Genomic DNA, 22,699 nt, shown 5'->3' with positions numbered 1-22,699 from the left:
AAATTCGAATCCAAATTCTGAATTTGTTTTCAATTCTAACCTATAAGTAAAGCTTGAAATAAAAAAGTGAATCACTCGCGTAAAAGTTACAATTAGTCAGCCTGTATGTGTAGTGAAATACTCCCCCTCGGCCCTCGACCCCCCCCCCCCAAAAAAAAAATGAGTCAAAGTGATAATTAGAGCGTGTGTGTGTGTATTTGTGTTTTGTCAGAGCTAGCGATATAGTGAACGAAATTAACAGCGCTTGAAGAAGTATAGCGCCATCTCTCGTTCAGGCAGTTATTTGCATTCCTGAGAAAGTGACAGCTACCGTCTCAAACCGAAAGAGAAGAAAATCATATTCTTTCATTTTTTGACCTTTTATCTCAAATGATTCACTGGGAAGAGGAGTTATGCAATTGAAGCACCTAAAGACGTTACTTAACCCGCAGGTATGTCTAAAACAGGTTGAAAGTTACTGTCAAATTTGACAGTTTTAGTCCGTCGATACGGACGCTGAGGCCGTGGGTTGTTGTCAAGCAAACGGCACGGGTCAATCCCGGCCTAGACTTTGCTGAGTTTTCGCTAGGCTTCTAACGAGCTCCGTGAGGATTTTAATTTTTATACTTGAAATGTTATATAAAGCCACGAGTGCCAAGTTCAATAATTTTGAAGGGATATAGACAAATAAAATGAATAAGGTATTATTGTATTGACTGAACAATATGCAATCAGAATGTCATCAATGAATGTTGACTTTTTAATTTTTAAATAAAAAAATTAAAATAAAACTTAAAAGTAAAAAGTTAGGCCCCCTAACCTTTTTTTTCATCAATTTTTTTTTATTAAATTAAAATGAGGCCTAACATTATAATATTTTTAGGTCTAACGTTAACCCGTTAAAGGCTAAATTAGACTAGAGTAACAAGCCCAAGATTCAAAATGTTAAGCTTTTCTTCAATATTTTTTGTTCTAATATTTCTTTTTCACAAAATGTTGGTGTTTTTTGTTTACATTTTTTGCATATTCAATGAGTTTGTCGTGTGGTAATGTAAAAAATGTCAATGTTTGTGAAACAGAGTCAATGTTAAATATAGATTTTTAATTGCAATGACTTGTTCATTTTCAAATTCTATCTCAATAAATCATGTAAAATCTTGAAATGGATCGCCATGTTTCACGGCTGAGATTTGATATCCCCTGCCCTTCGTTCGACATAGCGCAAAAGTCATAGTCAAAAATCAAAGTTCGACGTCACATAGTTCAAAAGACAAAAGTCAATGCGTGCGAGAGCCGCTGAATTGCGTTGCGCCTCATGTCAGAAAATAAAAAGGTAGATTTATTTCAAGGGTTCAATGTTAGTCCCTTCACAGACACCATACACCAGCACAATTGTATGTATAGGTTAAGTGTAGAACATGCCTAAACCCATAAGTTTTAACAGTTGACCCCCCCCCCCCCCCCACTGTAAAAAAAACTTTCTCACCAGAAAAAATTGCTGCCATGATCTTTTTAAATTGATAGCATTTCACAATCCTTGAATCTGGTGGTCCCCTTTCCCCTCCCCCCCCCCCCCCCCACTCCCCCCTCCAAAAAAAGTGACCCGTTATGATGGTGTCAGCGAACTACGGTACTAAAAATAAGAAAAAAAATCCTCATGTCAAACACATACTGTGGTTCTATTAGAATGTTTTCATTGTTTTTAATTTTGATGTTTCGTCAACGCCATAAGGATCATGAAAGTGCTTAAATTTTAGGCCATGTCTGACCTACATGTAAATAGTTTTCATCAAAGCCATTTAATTTAAATCACCCAATTTATGCTGAAAATATATCATTGTGGGCTTGGTCTAATCTAGTTGTATTCTTATTTCTATTTTCTTTGTGTAGGATGGAGCAGCGAAAATCACTGCGATGGCTTGGGCGCCAAACAACACCAAGCTTGCGGTGTGTACAGTGGAACGGGTGGTGCTTCTCTTCGACGAGCAGGGCGAGAGGAGAGACAAGTTTGGCACCAAACCACTAGATTCAAAGGTAATTCAGTCTTTTTCAACTTGTAAATACCGTGTGAGTAAAAAAAATCTTGACACCTCACTAATCCCCAATGTAAGTAAAAATATATGATGAATGCATAAACCTGAAACCATTCAGTATTTTTTTTCATTATCGCATAATTTTGATGATATAAAAAAATTGCCCAGCACTATCATGGCAACAACCTTAATTAATGACAGTCATAATTAAAAACAAATGATCTCTAAATGTTTTGTAATATGCTCGGAAAATATGTCTGAGGTACATGTAGCTTATTGGAATCCGTGCGTAAAATGATTTGGGCCTTTCAACCTTCCCCCCTCACAGTATGGTAAGAAGAGTTACACAGTCAAAGCCATGGCCTTCTCACCAGACTCTACCAAGATAGCTATCGGACAGACGGACAACATCATCTTTGTCTACAAGATAGGCGATGATTGGTAAGTAGACTATACACAGGGAATGATCTTCCCGGTATCGCATCGCATTTTGCTGCACATTTTTTCAAAGACTGCGACATAAAAATCTGTTGTTTAGTGCATATTTTTGTACAGGACTGTACAGAATGTTGTTAAATACTTTTGTGTCAAATGACCGAAAATGCTAATCAGATTCGGTAAGCAAAATCATTCCCTGCTATATGTCTGGGAACTTGACCCTGGGGCTAAACTGGGCCACCTAACTTTAATATCCACCTAGCTATCATCAAGTCCTTTGAATGAGTGCACTGAAGTTGCAGTATGCTACTATCAATTTCCAGCAGTTACGTTTTTACTCATGCAGTCCAGGCAAAAAATTGTTATCATTATTATTATTTTCTTTGGTGGGGGGGCTCTTTTTTTCCTATTCCAGGGATCTTCTGAGCATTTTGGGGGCAAAATTGCTCCGAGTGCCTATGAAACTTTTTTTTCCCTGATGCAGTAATTAGCTCTACAGTTAATAGTTGACCTCTGGCAGGGTTGGCGCGTTTTAAACGGTGTGTTTTAAAACATGTTTTAAAACGCGTTTTAAAACACCCGTTTTTTTAACAAAAAAAATGTGTTTTAAAACACCGCATAGACTTGTGTGTTATAAATTTGCATTGATGTGATGTTAGATAAATGTTTTTTTTTTTACACTGTTATTTCTGAAGTGTATTATTTTCTTCTAACTAACTAAAACTCTATTTCAACACCACTCCTTTTCTCCTCTTTCTCTTTCCCCTTTCTCCATTGCTTTGTCATGTTCCTCTTCTCTCTGTTCAATTGTGCACATCAATCCATATTAAGAATATTCTCATTTTAACAAACATATCTGAGTGTTGTACTCACTTTTTGGACAGGTAAAGAAACACTATTAAAATAAGCTAAAATACATGTACATGTAATAGAACTTGAATGAAATGGAAGTGTTGCACAAGCGCAATAATATTTTACAAATTCTGTAAACCTGACATCATACTCTTGAGGTACACACAAGTTGGTGAAACTTTGCGCTTCATAAAGATGAAGAAAAGTACTTTAAACAGTATAAGATAATCAGCTAGCAAACCTTAACCCTAACAATTCCAGGGGACCTTAATGGCCCCCTAAAGATTTCTATGATAAATCCATAAACACGACAGGGCCACGCCATATCGTTCAAGACTACATGTATTTTTGGGATGAATGCATGGGTATGCAGTTATGATATACACCACAAGTGCATATTATCAGATCCCGAATTGCTTAAAAACGTGATTTCATGTATAAGCCCAATGTGAGTTCTTGCCAAAATTTGTATCTGTATCATTATTTTTACTTATTGTTAATGATTGGAAAATTGCCAAAAGTTTCTATTAGTAATAAAAAAAAGTTTAAAAACTCTGTACATAAAGAAATATAAAAAAGTTAAAAAAACATAATACCGGTAACCTAAATAGACTGGGCTATTTTGTTTCCTAAGAAGACTGAGGGGGCCCCCCTTATGATCTGGGCCGTCGATCGCGGGATCACAACGAAAATTGGCACACGCATTACCCATGGCATAATCTAAAAAACTATAAATCAAATTTTGCATAAATCTCATTACTAATTTATGCGTAAAATCAAAAGTTTGCTCTAATTAACTAAATAATGCCCCTGAAATTATCATTTTTGGTTCACAAACCCTTTATAGGAATCTGATCAAATGTTCTTTTAAAAAATTTCAACATCACATTAATTTTTTTATGTTTTTTAATTGTTTTTTCAATGGAAATAGTCAGGGACTATATTTTGACCATAAACAAGGTGAAATTAATTTATTTTAATCAGTAAAAGGAAAAATAATGGCACATTTATGAATTATGGCTAAAAACACTATTTGAATTAGATTTGTACACAAATTCACTTTTTTGAGCAATTTTGGGTCTGCATGCACTTACAAAATATTGCATAATTTCGGAACTGCATACCAGGGGGTCGCAATTTTGGTCTCAAAAGTTGCGTGAGACTTGAAAAAGGAAAGTCTGTGAGTGACGCGGTAAAAAAAATATGTGCAGTGGATTTATCGCAAAAAATGACGAGGGGGGCTGAATCAGCCCCCCCCCAGTCTTATTAGGGTTAAAAAAACATTCTATAGGCCTACTGATTGGTTTTAATATACATTTGATCAGAATTCCTGAATTAAAAAATATGTAGTTCAAGGGCTTTATTTATAGATTTGAATTGAATTTGTATTTCATGCACTAAAATTGGTATAATTGATTCAAATGAAATAAAGCATATTGATTTACCGGTAATGAAATTAAGCTTTGAAACCCCATGTACGTCAATTTCTTCCATTGTGCAAATTCTCCTCGCCCCCCCCCCCCTCGATTCAGACTCATGTATATGTTCATGTATTTTATTAGGGAATAAAATGTCAAATTACTTAATGTGTTCTTTCTTTGTAGGCATTCAATTTCCATGATTTAGTAATTTTGGGGGAAATATGAACTTTTCTGTTGTAAATTCATTAACAAAATTGTGGTAATCTCTTATTTGAAACATCAAGAGCTTAAATCATACTGTATTTAGTGTATAGTTTAATTGATTTAGAGAAAATTGCATCATTCGTTGGAAAAAAACGTTTTAAAACGATTTAAAACGTTTTAAAACAATAAAAAACGTTTTATTTGTTTTTTTTTATAAAAAACGTTTTTTATCACAACCCTGACCTCTGGTATAACAGAAAATTGCCTCTAGATTTTTCTAGAAACAAATGCCTACACTCTAACATAGATCTCAAAATTGTATATCTCAGTTGGTCATAATCATTGGTGGATGGGGGGGGGCACAGCTGGCCCGTGTCCCCCCCCCCCCCTTTGAGTGGTACAATTAAAATTTGCAATGTAAAAATGCAGTTTAAACCCAAGTGTGCCCCCCCCCCCCTTTGAAAGTGAAGGCTTTTTTTTTTTTTACTTGTCAAATTTTTTCGTTGGCAAAATGCCCTGAATTTTTGGTTGAAAACCTTTTTGGTACTTTTGTTAAACACATTTTTCCTCGTGAAAATCATAAAGCTGTTTGTAAGTTAAAAGCGACTTTAAGAACAACTGGTGATCGTTTCTTGTGGTAAATGGTATATTCATTGGCGATGATTTGGCATGTAAGAAAGGTTCACCAGTCATTCTTAAGGTCGCTCTTAACTTATGAGCAGCTTTAAGAAATGGCCCCCGAGTCATTAGGATAAGCTTTTATGTTGGTTTACATGTGTGTGTCACTTGATATCTTGGTGAGGTGACATGGTCTAAAATGATACATGAATTCCTGGTCTTCAAAGTTTGGTTCTTCCCTTCCCCTCATACACACTTTGTGTATGATCATTCTCCATTCCCTGGGGATTATTTCAGCCTGGCATATCTGCGCTAGCTACTGTTATGTGTGTGCCCTTAATGTGATGAAAGACGTGATATACTGTAAGACAGTCCAGCATATGTGATTATAATGAAGTGATGATCAATGATGATGATGATAATGGTGATGATGATGATGATGATGATAATGATGGTGATGGTGATGATAATGATGGTGATGATGGTGATGATGATGATGATGATGGTGATGATGATGACGATGTTAATGATAGTGATGATGATGATGATGATGATGGTTCTAATAATGATGATGATGGTGATAATGATGATGATGTTAGCGATGACGATGATGATGATGATGTTGAAGAAGATGATGGTGATGGTGATGATGATGATGACGATGTTGAAGAAGATGATGGTGATGGTGATGATGATGACGACGATGAAGAAGATGATGATGGTGATTATGATGATGATGCTGCTGCTATTAAGAAATTCAAAATTTATTCACATTGACAGGGAATCCAAGAAGGTCATTTGCAACAAGTTCGTCCAGCAGAGTGCCGTGACCTGCCTCATCTGGCCACCGGAGAGCAATATCGTTATTGGTCTGGCCGACGGCAAGGTCAGGGTGGCCAACCCCAAGAGCAACAAGTCCTCCACGCTCTACGGGACAGACTCCTACGTCGTCTCCCTCGCCCCAAAGTAAGTGTGGCTTAACCCATGTCATAGGTTGGGTTTTCAGATGGAATGTTTAAGTTGCTGGAGCAGAATACATGTAGGAGCAACTCCCAAAATAAGATCCCGGGGGGCCACTGCCATTGACGAGTGGATACCAGGCGCGACCAAAGGAAATGCTTGAAAAGGATCTTTTCAAGATTGGGCACATTACGTACATGTACGTAACATATTAAGGGTGCCAAAAACACTCAAATACTGAAAAAAGGGTATATACTTCGCTAGGAAAACTATGTGTTTACGGTCAAATTTGCGAGGGTATGAAAAACACTAAAATGCTTTATAAAGGATGTACTCTTTGCTTCAGTACTACGTGTTTGGGGTGATTTGAGCGAGGTGTGGGAAGTGGGGCGGTACTAACCCAATGTAACTAAAGGTAGAGTGACATTCGTGACATAACAATTAAAATATCGCTGTGCTTATTTAGGGGGTCAATTTAGAGAATACTTGTCAATGGTACCGTTTTGTTTCCATTACCATACCTGCCAACCATTCCGATTTTGGAGGAATTATACCGATTTTTCGACCTCCATTCCGAATTCCGAATTTTAAAACCAAAATTCAGATTTTTGGGTTTTAATCAATATAGTGTTGAAATTATTGAAACGGCTGTATGATGCGACTAACGCATGCACGGCTGTATAAGATGCGACTAACGCATAAACGACTGGAGCGCACGGCTACGCATATGCGCTAGCTATACTATATAATACAGAGAGCGACTTTAAACCGCGTGCAAACACTGCTAAGTGCGCAGTTCCATTGCAAATGCATGTAAAAATATTGAGCATACACGCAACGGCCGCACTTAGGGCGCTACATTTTGAGGTGTTGTTTTTTCGATATTAGCTTTGACTTCCGGAAAAAAATGGCGGCTGACATCGGCTAGCGAAAGTGCCAGTTTTTAGGTAGGACATGTTTTCATAATCCACCAATATCGGAAAAACTGTGAAAAATTCACTTTTTTAGACCCCTTGTTTCCTAACTATGATCTTACGTATCACTGATGGTGATATTTTTTACGCGAAATATTGTGATTTAGGTAAGAAAATTTCACTTTTTATTTGAGGTTTTGCCCATGTCGCCAGATGATTTTGTAGTGTGGGAGTGAGTTAGTGAATGTGTAGTGCACATGTCTAGAGTGTGTTGGTGATTTCAGTGGTATATTGCTGAGTCTGCTGGGCAGATGAACGGCTGTACACCAACCCCCGCCCGGCCGAGCACCGACGCAATTAGTTAGATCTATCCCTACGCAATTTTAACATTGATCTGTACTTTATTTTTCGAATAAAGTACAGATCAATGTTAAGAAAGGAGATTATCAATTGAGCCTTCGGAGCCGAACATCATATCTACTGGCTTCGCTTGCCTAAACTCCCGGCGCCCACCGAGTTGCTGCGCATCAGCCTCCCTGTCTCACCGGTGCACCGCAAGTGCAGTGGTGGGTGCGGGTCGGGCGCATGCTGCTGTTACTTTTGTCATGGTTGAAAATCTGCTTTCTTATACCAACAAGCACTTATCCAATGCAGGTTAGGATATAACCTTGCCCTCAGTCAGTAACCCCTGTGTGGTGACATAATATGAATAAGATTGTCAATGTTTGGCTTATTTTCTCTTGATGCATGATTGATAGATAAGTAATTAGGCTGGAAAAATAAATGTTTGATTTTTTTATATTACCGACAATGGGCTAACTCAAAGTTAGACCGTTTTACCATCTGACGGCCGCGCTGTTCTGAATGCCAGAAGAATGATTGATACTTTCTACACAAAACATATTGAAACATTCTATATTTTTGTTTCATGGTAAATGAGCTATCCTAACGTTCACAAAAATATTCATGACAATTTAAACTGATTGAGTGCCACACCTTCCAGATATGCTTATGGTGCTAACCGAGCAACAGTGCCATTATATAAACTAAAGAAAGATAAAGAAAGGTAAAGAAAAGGGTTTATGTAAGAGTCTGTACATGAGCTACTCTGCCCAACTTTGACAAAAGGAAGCATGTGACACATCAGTCATATTTGAGTCAATTGTTTCTGGAACACCCCTTGTATGTTGCATGTTCAGGCAAAATTTGGGGAAGAAATGGTTGTTCTATGGAAAGATATTGAAGAAAATATGCTGTTAAATTGCACTGATGCCTATGTAAATGACAACACACATTGTGCTCATTTACAACAATGATACTTTTGTAACTTGCTTCCTTTTGCCAAAGTACGGCAGTACTGCCAGATAATAGTTAGTGATTGTGAGTAATTGTGTAAAACTTGGCAAAGCATTAAATAAGTAAATGGCATGACATTGTTAGTGAAGGGCTTGAAGTCACTGACCCTCCTCTTTTTATGAATTTAGCCTTTCAGGTAAGGGAATCCTCTCTGGCCACGCTGACGGTTCCATCGTCCGCTACTTCCTTGAAGACGAAGGCACCGGGGAATCGCAAGGCAAGGTCGCCACCCACGCCTGCCCTCCGTACGCCCTCTGCTGGGCGGGGAACAGCATCGTGGCAGCCGGCTGCGACAAACGCATTGGAATATACAGCAAGGAAGGGCGCATCAATCAGCAGTTTGATTTCAGTCGTGACTCGGAGGAGCATGAATTCACCGTTGCCGTCAACAACCCGGGAGGACAGTCTGTGGTAGTGGGTAGCTACAATAGGTGAGTTGTTCAGTCTAAGAGAAAAGCTGTTATGAGCGCAGTGATTATCGTATTTCCATAGTCCTTTTAATTGCAAAATATGTAACGAAATATGTAGATCATCAAATTCATAATAAAAATTTATAGGAAATACAAGTATTCAAAGAAATGCACTGAGAATATTTTGAAGGACTACCATTCTCTGCTAGGTATATCTCTCTTTAAATGCATGCTCTTTGTCTGGAAAATCAATCATTTAACAAAATGTCTATATGCTATATTTCCTCAATTTGTAAAGGATAACTTTGCATACCAAATTGAATTAGCATTTTTTCATAAAGGGAAAAGTTATTCACTAAGTGCAAGTCCTACAGTGTATGTACAAACACAAAATTTTTTTGCAGTATTTATAAAATGTGGAGCATATATAGCGATGCGATACCAGAAGTATTAATCTGCGATTTCAATATGTTCTATATTCTGTTGTAGACTGCGTGTGTTCAACTGGGCCCCTCGTCGCGGCATGTGGGAGGAGGCCCGTATGAAGGAGATCCCAAACCTGTACACCATCACGACCCTGGCCTGGAAGAAGGACGGCTCCAGACTCGTTGCTGTAAGTCTTGCTTGGAGCCTTGGGAGTGTTTCACAAGCCAATTTGTTGGTGATTGTCCCAGATATATGTTATAGGCTACTGAAATGCTTTCATCTGATTGGCTAAGAGCAACTTTATCTGTTTCATTAAACTTGTTATCAGTAACTGATGCTGGAATTATATGAAACATATGAGCAGCGACCTGTAAACCAACAATAAGTCGCCAGGGAAGGCTTTATCTGTAAATAGCCAAAATAATTATTTGGTATTCAAACATAAAAGTTATAAAATTAGCTCATCCGGAGGAATAATTTTTTTTATACTGTCAAAATTTGAAGTTGTAAAGTTTGATGAAAGATAAAATATAAGGGTTCTGGACACTACTTTTTTTGCATGTTTATGCACCATCTCCACCCCATGGGGAGTATTTGAACTAGAGAAGTTGAGACACTGTAATTGCTAACTATGCCAATGACCTTGACATTTGCATTCTACCGGTACCCCCTTAACACCCGGGGACCGTTTCATAAAGCTGTTCGTAAGTTAAGATCGACCTTAAGAACGACTGGTGATCCTTTCTTGTGGTAAATGATATTTTCATTGGTGATTACTTAATAGCGCGTAAGAAATGTTCACCAGTCGTTCTTAAAGTCGCTCTTAACTTATGAACAGCTTTATAAAACATCCGCCTGGGTGGAGAGTAGCCAAGTGTGAATTGACACCTTGCCAGTGGGCGCCTACGCCTCAGTGGGATTTGAACACATGACCTTCTGATTAAAGGCAAGAGACAGAACCATGATACCATAACATGTACTTATGTTTGACGATTATATCTTACAGGGCACATTATGCGGCGGGGTGGAACTGTTTGACTGTTGCCTCCGTCGTTCCGTCTTCAAGAACAAGTTTGAGATGACCTATGTCGGACTGAGCCAGGTCATTGTCAAGAACCTATCCTCGGGCACAAGAGTGGTGCTCAAGTCTCACTATGGATATGAGGTAACTTATAATCAACCTTCACCTAAGAGACATTAGTACAGTCTGTGTTTATTACCACGTTGTTTGTCACCCCCCCCCCCTTCGATCCTCTATCCTCTTTTGTCTTCTTTCCTTTCGCCATTTATACATATCCATTTTTGTCTTATCTCCTCTCTCTCTCTTTTTAACCAGTCTATTGGATCTTTTTAATTGCCTCTATTGATACTTAAATATTTACAGTGTACCGTGCACAGACGGGAGGGGAGGGGGAGAGAAGACATTAAAATGCAAGTGGTGAAGTAGAGTATGCTCAGCTTACACTCTATAATTAACATCATTTTCAGTATATTATTCTCGGTTTTTTGCCATACAGCTAGCCCGATAAAGCCCAATAACACCTTAGCTGAGTAAACCATGAATAGACAATAATATTAGTATGCAACATTTATAGAGCGCTTAATATACAACGTTTTCTAAGTGCTGCAGATTATTGTTCCTTGTTTTAGCATGGCTACTCTTATCGGGCCCTGGAGCATTAAAGGAGCTCCTTTCTACCGGATACCCATTTGATTCACCTGAGTGGAGAGTGGCAAATGTAGATTAACGCATTGCCAAAGGACGCAAATGCTGTGGTGGGATTCAAACCCCGGACCTTGTGCAAAGTCCCGAGATTTATCCACTGAGCCGTAACACTTTTTTTTTTCTCTTTTAGATTGACGAAGTACGTATCCTTGGCAAAGACCGTTACCTGGTGGCGCACACGACCGACACACTGCTCCTGGGTGATCTAAGCTCCAACAAACTCAGTGAGGTCCCGTGGCAGAATACGGGTGGCAATGAGAAGTTCTTCTTTGAGAACGAAAATGTGAGTAAAGAAACTATTTTCAATTTTCAAATTTCAAATTTCTCCACTGTAGGAATGAATAATTTCATTTAATTATTTTATTGTGTCTAATTGGGTCTAATTGGGAAAGCACAATGTAAGTAATATTAATAGTACTGATAGTAATGAATTGATTTATTTCTTTATTCCTTTTTTTTTTCTGTTGCTGGAATAGAATTATGGTGGTGCTGAAATGTAGGACTCAGTTTTGCAACAACTCCCCCCCTCCCCCCGAAAAAAAAATAATAATAATAAAAATAATTAAGAAATAAATAAATGAAAAATAAAAAAGATCAATACATAAAAAAAAATCTGTTGTAACGCTGCATCACTTTGAAGATATTCTCCTCATTTTGCACTGCCATAATTTATCAATTATTAGATGAATTTAACTGATACAAATCATATAATGATTCAATGATGATAAGCACAATTTTCATGGAAATAAGATATGAATATGATTTGATTCTCTTTCTAGTCTAGTTTATTTCATTATTTTATATGCATAGGTGTATTGGTAAAAGCAAATCTGAATTCAATAATTAGAAACTAAATTCCAGTGAAAAATCCAAATATAATTTCAGGAGGTATTTGGATGTGAAACACAAACATAGCTAGACAAAGGCTTTTAATTAGAACTTACACTATTGAAGTCTGGATGTTGTCTTGAAAAATATTGGCTTTACTTTGTAACCTTTTTTCTTTAAAAAAGAAGAAATTTGCTATGGACAAAGACATGATGTAGCACATGTTTGGCCAATCATTTGTCAGTCTTGTTGCAATACACTTTTGGGGGTCCATTCTTGCACATGGCCTCATGACCTTTTGACCTTTGACCTTTTCTAGGTGTGCATGATCTTCAATGCTGGTGAGTTGACCTTGGTAGAGTATGGAGCCAATGAGATCTTGGGATGTGTGAGGACAGAGTTCATGAACCCTCACCTCATCAGGTCAGTAGAGGTCATCGAGCTTTAAAATCATTTTAACCAAGTTGACCTTAAAAAGTATTGGTGGACGTTGCAGAGGTCTTATTTTAAAAAAAAATCATGTACTTTTATGTATGTTTTATGTAGTATTTTTTATATAAATTGGAACACACAGAAAGTAAACAAAAATACATTTGTTCAGACATTTTTTTAAAGATATCTCTTATTAGAATTTTTTTTTTTTTTTCTTGGGACAATGATTTGTTTTTTGAGGGGGGGCATCACTTATTATATTAAACATATTACAGACAAAAGTAACAAATGAAATCTTACAGTTCATACAATAAAAATGAAACTGGGTATTGTGACTTGCGCCTGTAATTCAAGCTACCTAAGGAAGTAACATATCGATGCAGAGGTTCCAGGTTTTAGCTCTGGTGACGTCTATTTGATGGTGACTTTAAAGATAGGTCCCTATTAGTCATATCTGACTGAAACACATCAGTAAAACCTTAATCACATACACTCTGTATTCCTGTGGCATTGGTCTGATTATTTATACTTTCTTCATATTTATTCATTTTTCTACCCAGTGTGAGGCTAAACGAACGCAAGCAGCTGAACGTAGACGACAATAAGAAGATGGCCTATCTTGTGGACCTGAAGACCATAGCCATAATGGACCTGGTCTTCGGACATAACGTCGCAACCCTAGCCCATGACTCTAAGGTGGACTGGCTAGAACTCAACGAGACCGGGCGAAAATTGCTCTACAGGGACAAGAAGCTAAGGGTATGAGAAACAGAACAGATATTGCCTTTGAAGAATCATTTTTTGTGTTTATGTGTGGTTGTATGGTGTGATTGTATGGTGGTGATTTTGATTATGATGATGGTGATGATAATGAAAATAATTATTCAGATAACTCTGAATATTTCTAAAAAATATCCAGGTCTTCCCGTCAATGTTGAGATCGTCATGATTCAAGCAATTTTGAAGTAAAGTGAAACTCTCACTTCTGATTTCTATCTCTTCCACAGCTTCATCTCTTTGATGTTGACACTCAGTTGAAGACCACGATACTGAACTACAGCAGCTATGTACAGGTTTGTATAATTGTACTTTATCGGTCTATTTATCAATTCTGTTTCTTCAACAATGGAGTCCTATGGGTTTTTGTTTTCTTCAAATTATAGTTGTACAGTTTAACCCATAAGACAACCCAAGGGAGACCAGGAAATCAGTCTTCAGGCCTTACAAAAAATGTTGTGTTGCCCTCATCCGACCAACCATAAAATGCTTAAAATAGGGTTGCTTTTTTAGCAGACCCAAAATATACAATTCCAATGTTTTTGTGAGAAAATGTCAGATTTGGGCAAATAATTTTTCCCCAAATGCACTGAAATTTGTTGTTTTTTCTGCAAAATGAAATCATCCCATGCCTAATTGTCTTTATGCAGCATAACAGCAAAGGTAAAATAAAATTGAAAATAATAAAAAAATCAATAAGTGTTTGGTACCGCAAAATTGTAAAATAGCCTTAAAAACGGACATACCTCTACTGAAGCTTTTCGACATGCACTCATCGGAGTAAAATCGCATGAATGACTAAAACGCTAGAGCAAAACAATATATAATAGAACCAAGACTAGACAATGGACGCTAAATGGCGAGCCGTGATTGGCTGTCAAGTAAACAAGTTTGGCTTGGTACCAGCCGTATATTGAAGCGAAGCAACTAAATTAACGCAAGGGTTCTTACGAACTCCTTCTGGCGGCACAGAATCGGGTCTGTTAGCTGAATATACATGTACGCTGCCTCGAGCATGCGGAAATGAGTGAAACTCCTTGCTCTGCAGAGCACCTTAAGGACGTTCCACAGTTAAAGTGAAATCCATGTCATTTTCACCAAACTTTGCTTATAGATACTTTAGAACCTTCATATTCGAAATATGCAAAAATTAACATAGGTCCATGTGCTTGATTTTTTGCTGTAGAGCTTCAAAGTTCACCCAAATTGATGTTCTGAAGAATTGCGCATTTAAAAGAATTTGGCATTTTTAGACCTCGCAAGAATACTACAATGAGTTTAAACCTCTATTACTCAGTCAAAATACATGAAAAAGTCATCAAATTTCGCAAGAGAGTTAATATTTGTATCGTTAGAATGGATAATCTATTTATGGTGCTATTTGTTTGCAACTTTAAGTCTAACAGCACAGTCAGTTCTTAAAAACGGCGTAAAAGATAACAAAAACCCAATCTCAAAAATGTGAAATTTCAATAACAGACTACAAAAGTACAATAAATGCTGCACTTTATTCAAAATCCATGTCATTTTCACCAAAATTTGCAAGGTTGTAGAGGAAGCTATACCTAAGAGGTACAAACATTAAAAAATAGGGGTTCATGTGCTTGTTTTCAAACTATCAGCATTTTTATTAGAGCAAATGTGCTTTTTAAAACACCAAAAATGCGCCAAATGCTTTGTATCTATGTGAAGAAAAATCAAAACCACTCTACCATTTATTAAAACTCGAGGTCATATTCGTGATTCTTGGCAGTACTGCAGAGTAAAGTATTTTGAAATTGTAGAGATATTTTTTTTAATGATCCATGGAATAATTCAATTTTTTTAGCTTCATAAAATAACGCATCGAATCTGCAGTTAGGGTGCAGATGATGAGAAAAATCAGCTCATACCCACAGCTAATTAATCACCTGTTCATCCATTGTGACGTCAGCGCGCAGAGTGTTAAATATGCGCAGATCATAATGCGCACAAACATAACTGTGGAACGTCCTTAAACCAAGATGAACAGTATTGTTCAGCGCATGCTTGGTTACTCAGCAAGTGGTTAGCCGCAGTACTAGCAGTACATTTTCTGCATGCGAGCGGAGGTTGTGAACGTGCGATAATTCGACAATTTCAGATAGAGGCGGGCACATGTTGGCTAATGCGGTCCGCTAATGAAAAGCTGAAAAGCTTCAGTATGTCCGTTTTTAAGGCTATAAAAATCAGCAGACCAACCAACTTTCCACTTAAGGGCTTATAAACAGGTGGTCATTAAAGGATTTATTTTATTCATAATGTCAAGTGGGTGTAAAAAGTATGTTGGATTTTAAAATTTATTTGTTTTCTGCATGTTATGCCATGTTGAATGACTGAAATTTATATTTCTTTGAATTTTGAATTTTTTTGTAGTGGGTACAATATTAATACACTGTCCCACATATGCTTTTCTATGTTAGTGATCCTGAGAATTATCCTTTTTTAGCTAAGATTTCATGTTTTCACAAAGATAAAGTTTACATTAGTGTACCAGATCTAGATATATGATAATTTGGTGACAATCTTGATTTAAAAGAATTTCTCATGAAATATTTAGCTTTCTTTTACCGTAAAATGATAACATTTTATTTGAATTGTTGTATTTTCTTATAGTGGGTTCCTCAGAGTGATGTGGTGGTGGCTCAGAACAGAGGAAACCTTTGTGTGTGGTACAATATTGATCATCCAGAGAGGGTCACCATGTTCCCCATGAAGGTAAGAGAATTAGAATTACACTTGAAGTACTGTGATAATATTGTTTCAATTCAATTTAATAAATGTTTATTCAATTGTTACACAGACATACAGTTATCAGTTATGTGGGTGCTTCGTGGTCTAGTGGTTCTGACTCTCGCCTTTGAAACAGAGGGTCGTGGGTTTGAATCCTAGCCATGGCGTGTTTTCCTTCAGCAAGAAATTTATCCACACTGTGCTGCACTCGACCCAGGTGAGGTGAATGGGTACCCGGCAGGAGTAATTCCTTGAATGCACTGAGCGCCGGTGATGATAGCTCGAGCTAAAGCCGGGGTAATAATAGCAGCGCTTTGTATCCTCAGGCAAAAAGCGCTTTATAAATCCAGCTATTATTATTATTATCATAAAACAGCGTCAGAGCACGTACATGTAGACCAATTCACATTGTTACTATGATACAAAGACACTACAAGATGCAAGATTAGAAAGAACAAGACAGTATTAGAATTGGGCATTCACAAAAACACTGATGGGATTGTCATGATGACCTCCCTTGGTAAATATGAAGTGTATTGCATCAGAATTATATAAAAAGTAAGTTGATTATAAAAAGACCGAGTTATGAATAAGTAATAACAAGCAGGAGAGTGAAGATAATAATTCAATCTTCTGTGACTCTACGACGACGATACAGTGGCCTGTACTGTTACCAGAAGAAGACTAATAATTATATTTTCTTTTTATTAACTTATTGAATTGATGTCAATCAATTCAATGTTGAATTGATGTCAATTTTGAATTGATATTGAATTGATGTCAATCAACTCAATTCATCAAAATGTCAATGATGCAATCTAAATATACTTAGAAAGTGATGAAAAAGAGAAGAAAGAAGATGAAAAATGAAAAGAAGATGAGGATAACGACGACAAGAAGGAGAGGGATGGGGAAGGCATGATGGAGGAAAAGAGTTGAAACAAACAATAATCTAGAGGAGTCAAAGAGAAAAATAACACTTCATAATCGAACTGAACTGATTTTTAAAAGATTATTTATATATTAAGGTTATATCAATATCTTTAATAATTTAGTTATCACCTTGTAAATCTTAAAAAAGTATTTCTTTATTATCTTTCAGGGAGATATCGTTGATCTTGAGAGAGCTGATGGTAAGACGGATGTCATCGTCAATGAAGGGGTCACGTCTGTAACATACACTCTTGATGAAGGTCTGATTGAGTTTGGTACTGCCATCGATGATGGGGATTATGCAAGGTTAGTGCAATGAAGTATCTAATTCAGTTTCAGTTTCAATTTTTGCGCATCTCTTTAAAAATACTAAAAAAGTAAGAAAATACAAAATGCCTAATCTTTCTTATTTTTGAATTATATGGCCCGTATTCTGAAGTCGGGTTTAACCTAAACTCGGGTTTTAATTATGGATAGCCAATTGTTACATAAATCACTAACGGTAGAGATATCATATTCCAGCTCATTTGGCTATCAAATCATTCATAATTGTCTAGGAAGTATGAATAGATGATTGTCTTCACCATCGATGAATCAGGAAAGAGCACAGTAAACATAAGAAACATACAACTTAATAAAAATGTTGACACTTTTGGCTTCCCATAATTTTAGCACAGAGTTAGACCATGGTCTAAGTTCAACCTGACTTCAGAATACGGGCCTTTAAATCTAACTCGAGTTTATCTTTCTTCCCTCCTCTGCTATCTCTTTCTCCTCCAGAATCCTTTATATTCCACCTTTTCTTTTTGCTCTCTCTCTATATCAAGTATGATGGTGGGCCCCAAGTCTGCGCACCTAACAATTTGAGTTAAGATTTAACATGAATTTCTTCATATTTCACAAAATCTTTCAGTTAATAATGTTCCTTATATTATCAAGAGTAAGTGTACCAAATTTCTCATTACAAAATGAAAGAAAATATAGGATTTTCTTGAAAAAACCTCGGGCAGTCATTTTCAGATTGAAAAAAAAAATGGTACCCCATGTCTGCGCACTCATTCACTTTGCACACGATTCAGGGATTTTGATGAGAAAGGCTGCATTTTCAGGCCGCAACATGAAATGCACTAAATTTATTATTTTTCCACCATTTTGAGTCGGATTTTTTAATGAATACCTGTCTATGCATTGCATGTGTAAAGTTCGTGCTCGTTGCGTATCTTCTTTAACTAGAATCGCGCAGATACGCGTGTGCGCAGACAAGGGGGACTGCGCAGACTTGGAGGAACTTGCCATATATCCTATAGTTCATTGGGTTTAGTTGTAGTTTTGTTGAATTGTCACATTTGTTATCTGAAATCTTATACTGTGTCCAAAAGCAAGTGAAGCATCTTTGCCTGGAATCCAGGGTATGCTTAAAGGTCAAGTCCACCTCAGAAAAATGTTGATTTGAATCAATAGAGAAAAATCTGACGAGCAGAATGCTGAAAATTTCATCAAAATCGGATGTAAAATAAGAAAGTTATGACATTTCAAAGTTTCGCTTATTTTCAACAAAATAGTTATATGAACGAGCCAGTTACATCCAAATGAGAGAGTCGATGACATCACTCACTCACTATTTCTTTTGTTTTTTATTGTTTGAATTATACAATATTTCAATTTTTACGAATTTGACGATTAGGACCTCCTTGCCTGAAGCACAAAATGTTAAAATAATGGAATTCCACGTGTTCAGGGAGGAATGAAACTTCATTTCACATGACAATGACGAGAAAATTAAAATATTTCATATTTCATATAAAAAAATACAAAAGAAATAGTGAGTGAGTGATGTCATCAGTTCCCTCATTAGCATACCGACCGAGATGTGCATATAACTGTTTTGTGAAGTGAAGCGAAACTTTAAAATGTCATAACTTTCTTATTTTACATCCGATTTTGATAAAATTTTCAGTGTTATGCTTGTTGAATTTTTCTCTTTATATTCAAATCAACTTTTTGTTGGAGTGGACTTGTCCTTTAATGGCCTCTGGCTGGGGTTAAAGGGGCAGAGCCCTCCACACCCCCCCCCCAACATTTTTCGAAAAACGTTTTTTATATTGCTATTATTAAGTTTGTTTCTTTGTATACATTTTGTCCATACCGGCCTGCATGCGCTACTTTGCAAGGCCTGACGCACACACATGCACCCCTAATTTTCTGTACTAACCACATGTTGAACTGTAAGCCCCTTTTCTTCTAATGTCAAATGCTCGTCACTTTCATTTTCATACATAATCCCTTTTCCATCCAGAGCTGTTGCTTTCCTGGAAACACTGGAGATGACATCAGAAACAGAGGCGATGTGGAAGACCCTCGCCAAGCTATCCCTTGGTGCAAAACAGCTCCACATCGCCGAGCGCTGCTTTGCCGCCCTCGGGGATGTTGCCAAGGCCAGGTACCTGCGTAAGATCAACAAGCTTGCCGGTGATATCAGCAAAGAAACGGTGAGTGGAATCTTCAGAGCTTCCAAGTCTCCCGGATCCTGCGGGAGAATACTGGATTGCGATCCAATCTCCCGTTCTCCCGACCCCATGCCAAAATCTCCCGGATAATCAGGATTTTTAGCTGTTAAATTGTAAAATTCATACAAACGACTGTTTAACGAGTCTAGCATGTTCAACTCCCTAACACCCACGTGGAACCTCCGTATCACATTTTCATTTTACCCAGTAACTTCTACCAGTTTTTGTATAATCGTACATTGATTTCCCATGTAAATGAAGATAATTTTACTGAACGACTGGTGAAGTAGTCTAACAAGTCATTTCATTTCCGGGTTCTGCGATGTGTGTGATGAAAACTCTTCACCGGTACTCCATGCACATGGCCCCCGATGCGCCCCGGCGCGGCTCCAGCCGGCCGCGCTGCGCCAGGAAGCTCCGAGAATTAAAGTTCACGAGCACTGCGAGGCATTTTTCATAAGCTTGCGTGCGCCTTATTCGAGCTGAAACTGTGGATCAACGATGGGATTAACAAGTGGATTACTTTTACACTTCGACTTTCAATTGCAGGAACAATTTTATTGACAATCCTGAAGAATTAGAAGCAAAGTGGAGATTTTTTCGCCTACTTTCACTTGGGTTGATCGGATTCGAACATTTTCTCTTTCGTGAGTGAGCTAGCCTGGCGCTGGCTGGCTGAGCTGTGCGAAGCATGCCCCGTCCCGATTCATCCACACTACAATCGCATCGCCAGTGACCATGGAGATCATGGAGATGGAGTCATCCAAGACGACAAAATACTTGTCGAAGTATAAAGATAATTTTCAAGCAGAATGGGACTGTGTGACAATTTTCACAGGAATCCCTCAGAGACTTTAAACAGTCCACATAAAAAGCTCATTTACCATGTTTACCACTTAGTTCTGGAGCCCCTTCCCCCTCTGGCCAATTAAAGGTATTTTCATGTTGAATGCATTCTTTTATGAATTATTAAAAAAAATCTACTGTATTGCCTGAAGTGTATATTTAGTCAATGACAATTCATGAATTCTCTCTAATATGCATTAATTTTTTAATCTATCAGAATTTTTTTGATGGTTTAGACAGCTGTCGGTTACTATCAAATGTTGTTTCTCAATGTGTTTTGCTACCCAAAACTCCCATCCGTGGGACAACGTTCCGCCGCTCCCTCACAAAATCATACCTCCGCGAAATCTACTGGATTCTATCATCCCAATGTTGGCAGCTCTGAATCTTACAGACCTGCCAACCAGTACGTTTTTGGCGTATTTAGTACGTTTTTGCAACCAAAATACGGCGGTATGTTTTTTCTTTAAAAAATATGTTTTTGTAAAAAAATTAATAAATGAATAAGTAATTTATGGAATACCCCAGATCAGAATAGTCCTGAATTGGAAATGAAAATTGTGTTCCTTTTTTAATAAGTGCTTCAAAGGAATGGTTTGGATCATCATCATCACCGTAATAGCTAGTGCTAAAGCATGCGAAATCTTATGTTTGATTGAATTGTTTCCAACGTCGCGAGGGAAACTGACGGCAGAGGCCGCGCTTCTTGATCATGGATTCTAAAGTGAAATAAATTGCAGATCAAGTCCTTTTAGCAGCACTCAAATAGTATACAAATATATCAGGCTTTGAGAAAGTATAGTGGGAATTATTTATCCGAGGTTGGTCTGGCAATTACTATTTTTCCCAAGAGGGAAAAAATAGTTATATTGCCAGTCCAACCGATCATTGATAATTCCCACGATGCTTTCGTAGGAAATGCCTGATATATTTGTTTTATATCCTACATGTACTTTTAATGAATTAGAACCAAAATCTTGTATGTATTCTTCTAAATACTGGAACATGTATATTAGGGTTGATAGTGTCAATTTTCGGATGGATAGCACTTAATGTAAGTATCAAGAGAAAGCCAAAATAACTCCTTTTTATTCTTTTTCTATCTTTTTCATGGTTTATACAGGGAGAAGACGGTATGAACCATTATAGTGTTCGAGCGAAGCTGGCCGCTCTTAAGAAGGATTTCTGGGATGCAGAAACGATCTACCTTGAGCAAGTAAGATTTTTTTCCCATTATCTTCTGCAGAGGAGTAGCATATTGTTGTCGGGCTGTTAAAACCTCCTATCTCAAATTTTAAAAATGTTGAGAATAGCTCAGAAAAAGCTTGATTTTGGAATTATGATGCAAGTAACAACCTCTTCTTGCCTAGGTAGAGCTCTCTACGGGAATTAGGGGACTGTTTTCAGTAGGCCTGGAAAGAATACCGTTTTGCCTATCGATTGGTAGCCAGTGAAAACAGCTTTAAAGGAATATATCGGTTACAGTAGCTCAAGAAAGGGTCACCGGTCGTGCGTGAAGTCATTCATAACTTAGGAACGGCTTTATGAAACACCCACCTGGGGGCCGTTTTATAAAAATGTTCGTAAGTTAAGAGCGACTTTAAGAACGGCTGATGATCTTTTCTTGTGGTAAATGATATTCACCATTAAATATGCATTGGCGATAGTTTAGCGTGTAAGAAAGGATCACCAGTCGCTCTTAACTTACAAACAGCTTTTATGAAACACCCATCTGGTAGGGACTAATTTCTCAAAACTCTGAAGCGTGTTGCAGCTGCTCTATGAAAGCCAGAGTAATTTACCGAGTCATTTTGAAGCACTAAGCAACTCCTGATAAAGTAAGTGATAAGTGCCACAGAAGCCAGTAGAATTATCAGGGTAAAAATTACACGGAGGCTTGGGGTGATTTTGCCCCCAAAATGCTCAGAGGAGCCCCGGAAAATCCACATCCTCTGCAAGGTTAAAGGATTCTCCAAAGCTGCAGATTTAGCCATTAGTTTGTGAAAAGTAGCCCCAAAAGTAAAAAAATATTTATATATTTGCCTAATAATGAATAAATTATTATTCCTTGATTATTGATTGATTGATTGTTTCTCGATTAGAATGCTATTGACGAAGCCATGGAGATGTACCAGGAGCTACACAAATGGGATGAGGCCATCAATGTCGCACAAGGGAAGGTATGTCAATATTTACTTCTTCATGTAATTAAACGGGAATCCAGCCTTGGTTGTAAAATGTTGGGTTGGAAAGGAGAAAAATATATTAAACAGAATGGTGAAAGTTTG

At 37.5% G+C, this 22,699-nt stretch overlaps 1 protein-coding gene across 1 annotated transcript in view; it reads left to right on the top strand.

The window, feature by feature from the left end:
• Nucleotides 1-272: 272 nt before the first annotated feature.
• LOC129279972 (intraflagellar transport protein 172 homolog) overlaps nucleotides 273-22,699 on the top strand; it is a 55,080-nt gene continuing 32,653 nt past the window's right edge. Inside the window, exons 1-16 of the mRNA XM_064111774.1 lie at nucleotides 273-431; nucleotides 1,870-2,013; nucleotides 2,341-2,453; nucleotides 6,326-6,511; nucleotides 8,904-9,206; nucleotides 9,675-9,798; nucleotides 10,618-10,776; nucleotides 11,468-11,620; nucleotides 12,485-12,588; nucleotides 13,158-13,356; nucleotides 13,605-13,670; nucleotides 16,009-16,110; nucleotides 17,228-17,364; nucleotides 19,355-19,547; nucleotides 21,535-21,627; nucleotides 22,514-22,591. Of these exons, the coding sequence (XP_063967844.1) occupies nucleotides 393-431; nucleotides 1,870-2,013; nucleotides 2,341-2,453; nucleotides 6,326-6,511; nucleotides 8,904-9,206; nucleotides 9,675-9,798; nucleotides 10,618-10,776; nucleotides 11,468-11,620; nucleotides 12,485-12,588; nucleotides 13,158-13,356; nucleotides 13,605-13,670; nucleotides 16,009-16,110; nucleotides 17,228-17,364; nucleotides 19,355-19,547; nucleotides 21,535-21,627; nucleotides 22,514-22,591 (2,193 nt within the window). The 5' untranslated portion in view covers nucleotides 273-392. The remainder of the gene's footprint in view (nucleotides 432-1,869; nucleotides 2,014-2,340; nucleotides 2,454-6,325; nucleotides 6,512-8,903; nucleotides 9,207-9,674; nucleotides 9,799-10,617; nucleotides 10,777-11,467; nucleotides 11,621-12,484; nucleotides 12,589-13,157; nucleotides 13,357-13,604; nucleotides 13,671-16,008; nucleotides 16,111-17,227; nucleotides 17,365-19,354; nucleotides 19,548-21,534; nucleotides 21,628-22,513; nucleotides 22,592-22,699) is intronic.

Source organism: Lytechinus pictus, chromosome 17, assembly GCF_037042905.1.
Source record: "Lytechinus pictus isolate F3 Inbred chromosome 17, Lp3.0, whole genome shotgun sequence".
Taxonomy (NCBI): domain Eukaryota; kingdom Metazoa; phylum Echinodermata; class Echinoidea; order Temnopleuroida; family Toxopneustidae; genus Lytechinus; species Lytechinus pictus.
The sequence above is the reverse complement of the archived record's forward strand: the minus strand, read 5'-3'. Positions and strand labels throughout refer to the sequence as shown.